Here is a 9614-nt window from a genome sequence, read left to right on the forward strand (position 1 = left end):
TGCATCGAACTATGATTACTTGAAGGAAGAATATCTCATTACAGGAAAGGAGGCAATCAGTATTTAGTGTCCCGACCTATGAAAGAATTAATGACCCCATTACTTTTGTCTCTTGAGAATAAAGGGTACATAGTATATGGATAAGGCTGGCTTTGCAGCTAGATATTCAATATAAAGCAATTCAATAATGAAAATCGGTGATTGATATGATGATTTATATCAAGTTCATAGTTAAGCTAAGGCAGAGGGAAAGGCAATTTGAGAGGATAAGAAATCGTCAGAGTTGGCGGTTGGTATATGATTTTATATAATGGAAATGTATATGCTCCGTCCAATTATTTGCCCTAAAAAAGTGAGTGGGATCTCTTAGGACATAGGCGAGACAAATCCATCTCTGATAACTCTTGAGCAACCAAGAAGAAAAGATAATAGATAATGCATGCCGATATCATGCACCCCATAAAACAAAACACATAAAAATTTTATCAGATAATATCTAGAACAGCGTTTTGATCCATAAATCATGTATTAGATTCTTTCTTCTTTTGTTTTTGGTGATTATGTTCCTCAGCAAAGGCCTATTCACGGCTCCTTTGGACACTCAAATGTTGTTGGAACACACCTCATTGCGCACAATATCTCAAATACCAGTGATAAAATTTGAACAAAAAAAGAAAAAAGCTTTTCTTCCATGGAGACAAACAAAGGTGGTACCAATTAATATTACACTTTCAGAATGAAAACCATGGATATTATCAGAATTGGATAGCATTCCAACCCTTAATTCATTAAATATACAATTGATATGATTACTTTTTGTTGGATGACGAAGTTATGATATGAATCTTTTTTATGATTTTAGTGGAATTCTTGGAGGTGTACCGATGTTTCGTATAGTTTGTTGGCCGCAGGTGTCTTGTTTTTACCATACAAATTAGTGCAAAAATGACGGCGATAGAAACAAAAGCCAAGATCAAAGCAATGACTTGCTCTATTAAGTGTATATAAATTATGGGGAAAAAAACCAGATACATTGTTATGGTTTGATTTTTTTAAGATTTATCTGTTTTTTTATTATTCTAATCTTGTAATTTTAGTTAGGATGCTTATATCATGTGTAATCATTAATGGAGACGCACAAGATTGTCCTAATTTTGATGTTAAATCGCTCCGTTATTATAATGGCTCTTTTTTGACTAGTTTGTATTAGTCATTTATGGTTAGTGGCTTTTTTAACTAAATTATGAATGCAATCATATAATTTCTCAACAAAAAAAAAACAAAAACAAAATACCCACCTATATGAAAGAGGTAATCATTAATGTGGTACAAATAACATTACACCGAAGAAAAGATGAAGGATTGCATATATGGTTTTAGTCAAATGCACAGTAAAGATACCTCTCATTCAAAACCAAACGCAGCCAGTAAAAGCAACTTTTTCTAGATTTAACTGAATCTATAATTGTATTCTAATTGGGAATGAAAAAGGTTCTGATTAACATAATCATCTAACATTTTTCTACTTCAATTCATGTAGAGAAGCTCTTGCCACGTCGACGTGTCCAGCTGGTTTGCGTATCAAACTCAGAATTTGTGGGAGACTGGAATTGCTCTTGCTAAATCTGGATATATAAAATTATTTATAGATTAATTTAAATTTAGGTGATAAACCACTAGGTCACTAGGTAGAGCTAAGACCAAGACTGTTTTGCTTAATCATTCACAAATATCATATGCAATCAAATCAATGGAGTTTTTGTTAGCTTAGACCGGAATCCTCCTGATACACGCATTGCAGTGCAGAGGTGATAAGGGTTTCACAAGTGGCATCATCAATTAGCTACTAAGTAAGGTTTATCTATGACGTTTAACCCCCTTTTGCTTTTATAAGATGATTTAGAAATGTTAATTGTATGACGAATGCCCACGTATCAATTCTTCAAAAGCAGAAAATAAATAAAGAAGTGGCCCTAGCCTATATTATGTCACCCCTGATTTTGCTTTTGAGTGAAATTATTTTCCCATGTGACCGTGTCGAATGCGCCTATGTTGCAGGGGCGGAGCCATGGAGGGACCATAGTGGCCCCATGCCCCCCTCTATCTTTTTACCCCTTATATTTATATATTATATAATATATTAGATTGTTCTGGTTTGATATGTAAATTAGTAACTTTTGAGTCTTCAAAAGTGTAGATAATGAGATTAATATTCAACCATTTTAAAATATAAAATTCATGACAATAATGATTGTAATGAATGGATAAATTATTAAGCAATATGAAATGATATTATGAAGTGGGCTAAACCAATTTGTTAGTACTGTATTAACTTATTAACCGGGTAGCGCTTGAGTGCTCCTATTCGAATTATTTTTTAAAATTTTGTAAAGGACCCCTCTAATGTAAAATCCTGACTCCACCAAAGCTCTAGTTTAGGCATATGTACTCACTTGAAAATAAAATTGCAAGTTTAAGCATTTAATTTGTTCAACAAATTTGACTAATTTATAATAGTTTGTTAATGCTTTTTCATTTTCACCTTGGTTGCTAGCTTCTAGTTGTCTTGTTATGCTTCTTATCATTATGTCATATTTGGCTTTTTTTTCTTATATTATATTCCTTGTATTATTATATACTAGTTTTTTCATCACTCGTTATATAGTATCTTATATTACACATTAGTTATAAAATAAAGTTTTGTCAATTTTCTTTTTCACAAGTTACTTAGGTGAAAAATATAAATTTACATGTGGATGGCATTTTAATAATCAAATTAGTTTAGGTTTTGATTCATGGGAATTAGTAAACAATAAAAATGGGAATCAACTCCATTCAAGTGCTAATTTCATATGGTTACTAAAATAGCTTAATTGGAATGATTCTTTCCATACAAATTCATTACTTCCCCGATTCCTAAATTCCCCAATCCTTACTTGTCCATTCCTGGTAAGTAAATGCCCCCTCAATTCAGTTTAAAGCTTAATTCTTCTAATTCTTTGGATTTTTTTATGTCCCCAAATTGAAGTCCGCCACTAACACTCAATATAGGGAATTGTCCATGGTGATAATAATATTGTATACAATACAACTCTTACTTTAACAATGGTGAGACAAAATATTGTACAAACAATGAATCTTTGTTTTTTTTTCTTGGGTCAACTAAAAAACAATGAATCAGCTCAGGTAAGATTGGTATGGTAATGGACTGAGTAAAAAATTCATATAAAATAATATCTCATGCGCCATGTGACAATGTCGGATGTTGTTACGAAGCCATGTACGTCTCTGAATCTTAAACTCACAAATAATGCATAGTAAAAAGTCACTAATTTCTCCAAATGGAATGGTGAAAATAAGTGCACTCACAAATAATACATAGTAAAAAGTCACTAATTTCACCAAATGGAAAGGTGAAAATGGTGCACTTATTTATCTCTTCTCCTTGTCTCTTTATAATTGGTTGTAATGTTTATTTGGCGAGTTGAATTATTAAGTTGGATAAGATTTATAATTCAAGGTTAAATATTTGGTGTTTTAAAAACATCAGGGATTGGATTATGTCTAATTCTATTACGGCCAAATGTAGTAGGATTATGAATCCTACCAAAAGGTATGTAATAGCACATGTCAATTAATCCAAACCCTTAATCATGTATAGTGTTATCATTTCCAATCAAATGTAATCCAATTCAATCTTAGTCACCAAACATGACCTGGTGTCATACTTAGGACTTTTTCATATAAAATGTTGTTCTCTCGTTAAAGCTGGGCCCACGGTCCAAAACTATATTGGAATTAAAACTGATGAAAAACTTAGTGCAGGTCAATTAATGACTCAATACCTCGGAATTACTCAAATTATTTTCGGTAATTGTAAAAAAATAAAAAACAATCATCACTCAACATACAAATATAGTTTCGCGACGTATCGCAATCTCATCTCTCTCTAGCCCACCAACGGTAATCACCTGAGAGCTTGTCATTAAAATGATATCTTGAATTAATACTTTCCAAAAACTAATAACATTGATGGAACATTAATTATTTTACTAATCAAGGATATAGGAAATGCACTAAGCTAATCTTAATTATTCCAAACCATGATCATCGACATACTTAGCAAATCTTATCCTTTATCAGGTGGACCATATTCTAAACCCTACACCTACCACTTCCAAGCCCATCTTTACTATTTTAAACCACCAAAAAAGCAATCACAGATCATATTAAAAGCTCTAGGTTTCCATTCACAAGCCCTTGCTTGCAATGACATTAACCAGAGGGAGAAACTCAGAGGGGTGGGGGAGATTTTGGTTTAGCAATATTCTTATGTGAACAGGTAGATACATATAATTTTCATCAGATCAAATGCTGCCATTTGTTGCAATCAGAAGGTGATCACTTTGAATGCCCTGCTCACGCGTGATGGTCAAAAGGCTACGAGATAGAGCGCAATACCATTATATTTTATGTTAATCTCCCACCAAAAAATTGAAAACAAATTTGCATGTCGACCTTATTTGTTACACATGTCATGACTAGAACTCCTATTCCTTTCGACATATTTCTGCAGTAGTGGGTTTGACGTATCATAAAAATATTCCGACTAATGTTACATGTATCATATTTATAAGTATGTAATTATATTGATTATCTTTTTTATTTAAAGGCGGATGAAAGGATCACTTATAAGGGAGTTTCAAGCTTCTTTTTTTTCACTTTTATGAAAGGAGAAATGTTATGTACATGTATGAAAGCAATTATAAAGTTTCAAAATTCCAACTGTTACGACAGTTTTTCATTCATTCATTTATTTTCGGTTTGACTTCGAGTCTTGATTACGGTTAATAAATCACACATTCTTGTGCAGTTAAGCCATATCATTAATTCATATAACTTAAATTTATGAAATTTTTTTAGACTTCAGCATTACTTTTGTGAAAGATGTGATCAGCAACATAGTCAACAAACGTGATACAAAAACATTTCATCGAAAAGCTACATGGAATATTGTTAGGGTTTGGCGGTTGTATCCGCATGAAAGTACTGCCAAGCCAGCGAAAGAGCCGAGGGATACCAAGAGAAACGGCTAAAAGCAATAGGAAGAAAGTGATAAATTGAAAAAGGAAGGGGCTGAGGGAAAGGTCACGTGGAAGTGGACCCTAAGGAAGTAACCTTTCTCAATGTGTAACGTAAGCGTGTTGCACAGTAGTTAAAAAAACCGACTCACTATTGTTGAGTTGGCACTCAGATAATATGCCGATTGTTGGGTCATGGGTGCATGGCTTTTTTGTGCTGCAGCCACCTACTGCTAAACGCTAAATAAAGTAATCATCACTAATCTCATTTCATGCAACAAACAGCCCAAACTTCTCTCTATAAATACGAAGGACTCTGTGTTTAGTCTCTCGTGGCAAATACTTGCAAATACACAGAGCAAGAGAAATCATACATAGCTTCCTAGTTTATTTCTCCTTCTTTGAGTTTCAATATCTCCAGAGAGAGAGAGAGAGGCTAGCTAGCTACCATGACTTCATCAAGTGCTCACAGGTCCTTTGGTTATTGCCTTTGGCATTCTAGGTACAAATTTATCAACACTATTTTCTTCTGCTAGTTTATAGTTTATTTTGAATGAGGAACTGAATTTTCTTCTTACTATTGTCAATTTGATCAGGTAACGTTGTCTCGTTCGTGGTTTTTCTAGCTCCAGTGTAAGTTTTATTCTTTTTCTTCAAGATTTTTCAAGAGATATGCAATGAGGTAGCTAGAACCGGATTAATTAATCGCTGTTAATGTGTTAAATCGTGCAGGCCGACGTTTTGGAGAATATATAAGAAGAAATCAACAGAAGGGTTTCAATCAGTTCCATATGTGTTTGCACTATTCAGTGCAATGATTTGGATATACTATGCATTTCTCAAGTCTGATGAGTTCCTTCTCATCACCATCAATGCCTTTGGTTGTATCATTGAGACCATTTACATCTCAATGTACATTACTTATGCACCTAAGCAAGCTAGGGTGAGTTATTAGTCCCTTCTCTCCCTCTCTCTCTCTCTCTCTCTCTCTCTCTCTCTCTCTCTAATTAAAGCTGATTAATTATTACTAATTGATGATAATTATTGGGGTGCAGGTGTTTGCTTTGAGGCTGCTTCTTCTGGTGAATTTTGGTGGGTTTTGCTTAATTCTTCTTCTGTCTCACTTCTTGGCACAAGGGCCCACCCGTGTTGAAGTTCTTGGATGGGTTTGTGTCGCTTTTTCTGTCAGTGTCTTTGCAGCACCTTTAAGCATCATGGTAATTACTTCATTAATTGCACTATTAATATTTAATTAATATTTCTGATCGATCTCAATCTATATCTTGATTTTATTTGTGTTTGTGTAGAGGGTGGTTATCCGAACCAAGAGCGTCGAGTTCATGCCTTTTCTTTATCCTTCTTCCTCACCCTCAGTGCTGTTATGTGGCTCTTCTATGGTTTGCTCCTCAAGGATCTCTACGTTGCCGTAAGTCACTTTATTTTGTTAATATATTTATTTATTTATACATCAATAAATCTTTTATTTCTCATTTCTCATTTTTATTTTTGTTTAATTATTGACAAAGGTGCGTACGGGCTGTCCTTAATTGTGGAATACCTTTTTCTTTTGCTCATTTTTTAATTAAAAAAATCTGGTGATTATATATGTACAGATGCTACCATGCATATGTAACACGGATCACATCAACCTTTAATTATATCGTGGCAAACCAAAAAGCATGCCGCAGATACCCTTCTATAAAGGTTAAAAAGCTAATTAGATATCATTATTATTTAATTATAATCCATATGCTGATTATAAGGAAATGGAAATCTGCCAAAACATTGTTTTACAAATACTATCCTTTAATGGATCAATCAAAGCAACCACTCCGAAAAAATATCATTATCGGTCAAGCCCGGCCTTAACCACTCTAAAATGGGTTACACGATGCATACCACAAGTCTTGGGTTTAAACCCCCGTGCGTGTGTACGAGAATTCTCTATCCCCTAAAGTTTAGACTATCGTTTGTAATAAAGTAAAACAAAAAGAAGGCTACAAGATTATTATTCACAATAGGTGACTTCTTCTTATGGGCCATTAATTTTAATTAATTCCATTATCTTCTTTTGCAGTGCCCGAACATACTTGGCTTCACCTTCGGCGTGGCTCAGATGATACTCTACGCAATCTACAGGAACAAGAAAACAGTTCTTGTGGAGGACCAGAAGCTACCAGTGCACAAGGGTGATGTTGTGAAGCAGATCCAAATTTTGAGTACAACTCCTGAGGTGGAGATACAAGTACAAGCAGCGGCTGTAAGCTCCCATGCCAATACTGACAATGAAAATTGTGAGCAAAACAAGGATCAGTATGTGCATCCTCAAACATGTAACACTGAGAAAATCATTGGACCCTCTATGCCAAGCCAAATGGTTACGTGTGAAGTTTGAACTCTTTTCCACTACGTGGGGTCGTTGATCATCAGCTTCTCCTGCGCTTGTGTACTTGAGCTCTGTAATATCGTACATGTTATGTAATATATTGGATGGTGTACATATGTACCCTTTCGTTTGTCCAGATGTTTAAATTCCTTCAATTATGTAAGCCCGATGAGGCTGGTTCATAGACCATATAGCCTCTTGCCCTGGTACGTATATAATTACTGACACCTCGGAGGGCATAATGGTCTTGAACAGTACTTAATTATCTATGTATCTTCCTTTTTCTGTGAAATAAAATTTGGTGTTTGTGAAAGTGTCTCATCATTTGATGCATTCACCCAAACCAAGACCAATTAAAGTTGCATATCAATGACTGTCTTTAGTTTCCGCTGTTAAATGAATCGATTTCATCTGTCATATGTTCATATGTTCATCTGTCTTGTGTTCATATCTCATAAACAACAATTGTTGATTAAAAACAGAATTGCATATATAATAGAGGCAGCACTATGTGATTAGGTAAGAGTTGTTTTTAGCATAGTCATGCCACTTCTAGAGTTATGGTTAGGAGAGGATAGCGATAGTGTCTTTGACACGTTTGCTTGTGTGTTGAATAATCTTCCATTGACGACAAAGCATATTACAATATGACATATTTCCTTGCATTACGTAAGAGAAAATAATAAACAATTAGTTTACAATCATAAACAAAAATTAATTAAATAATACACGACCGAATCTCACATATGATTGTAAACTATTACAACAATTATCGCATACACCACACATCTTTTGTATGTGTGTACCACCTCTTTAATTAAATAATACATGACCAAATAACACAGTCAAGACAATGATGGGTTTTCTGTCTTACGATAGTGAAGCGAGAGAAATTTTAATTATATATACAATTAGACCACACTCTTTCGTACGTGTGTGTACAACCTCTTGAATTATCAAAACTTATCTCGCTCCACCCTCGCAGGGCAAAAAACCCATCTTTATCTTGGATGTGCTATTGAAAGATTAATCTAAGAGCAAATATAATTAGTAATTTAAAGGGTTATCTTCTTTTTCTTGGGATCAAAATGAGAACTTTCATTCATAAAGAAGCAACATCAACACAACCAGACCTCCTAACTTCTCTATGTGCTAAAGTATAAATAAGACAAGGAAATGAGACAACATCAATATATAAATTAAATTTTTTTTTATAAATATATCGACTGCATGATAAATTATTTATTATTGGATATTTGAAATAAGACAAGGAAATGTAGAGCCTTCCCTAGTACAATCATAAAAAATAAGTAAGATAACATTACTTTGTTTTTTATACAAGATTATGAACTTACTTCAATCTCTACAAAAATCTTTATCCAAAATTTTAAAATTTTCAGATCATAGTGTTGAAGGATATTTTGGTAGTGGGATATTTTGGGAGTGGGATATTTTGTTTTGGTTTTATTAATGCTTCCAGTATCTGGGGAATCGCTCGTGGAAGTTTATTATTGGTCTCAAGAGTAACGACGAATTCAATGGGCAATCTTTGCAATCTAAAACCAATACACTTTTTCATGTCAATTACATTACTTTTCTAAGCAAACCAGTAGGTTATCTAATTCGTGGGATTGGATCGAATTCCAGGTGGTCACTTTGAGCCCTGTTTCTTCTATGTTGATTTTTAGGGAGTTTTGCTTAAGTTTGTATTTATATATGAAGTAGGTTTGAAGCCACTTCAGATGCAGTTAGAGTTATTTTAGTTAAAATTTGACTAAAAAATAAGAGTTCGACGGAGATGCTCTTAGCAAAAGAACCAATCAATTAACGTCTGAATTCTTTATTGTATGAAGTAAAATTTTGTGTTCATGGAAAAGTGGCATAGAATTAATTAAGCTAACAAATATACTTAACCAACCCCAAGGTCATCAAAATCGTTCAGATTATCATTTCTTTGTTGTTGTTGTTGTCGTCGTCCTTATCATCATCATCATTATTATTTGAATCCCGTTCTCCTTCATTCATAAAAGAACAACAATACAAATTCAAAACGTATATAAGCAAATTAAAAAACATAAAAAAGGACATTAGGACTTGAAAGCTCTTCTAATCAAGGGCGGAGTCATGAATTTGGACAAATGCCAAAT

At 33.8% G+C, this 9614-nt stretch overlaps 1 protein-coding gene across 1 annotated transcript; it reads left to right on the top strand.

The window, feature by feature from the left end:
* The first annotated feature begins 5530 nt into the window (after positions 1-5530).
* LOC103338115 (bidirectional sugar transporter N3) lies at positions 5531-7625 on the top strand. The gene is given in 8 exon segments (XM_008241301.2): positions 5531-5551; positions 5553-5583; positions 5678-5714; positions 5814-6024; positions 6137-6298; positions 6389-6428; positions 6431-6507; positions 7159-7625. Coding segments are annotated over 8 exon segments (897 nt in total). The 3' UTR covers positions 7477-7625.
* Positions 7626-9614: the final 1989 nt, after the last annotated feature.

Source organism: Prunus mume, linkage group LG7 (assembly GCF_029339155.1).
Source record: "Prunus mume cultivar Tortuosa linkage group LG7, ASM2933915v1, whole genome shotgun sequence".
Taxonomy (NCBI): Eukaryota; Viridiplantae; Streptophyta; class Magnoliopsida; order Rosales; family Rosaceae; genus Prunus; species Prunus mume.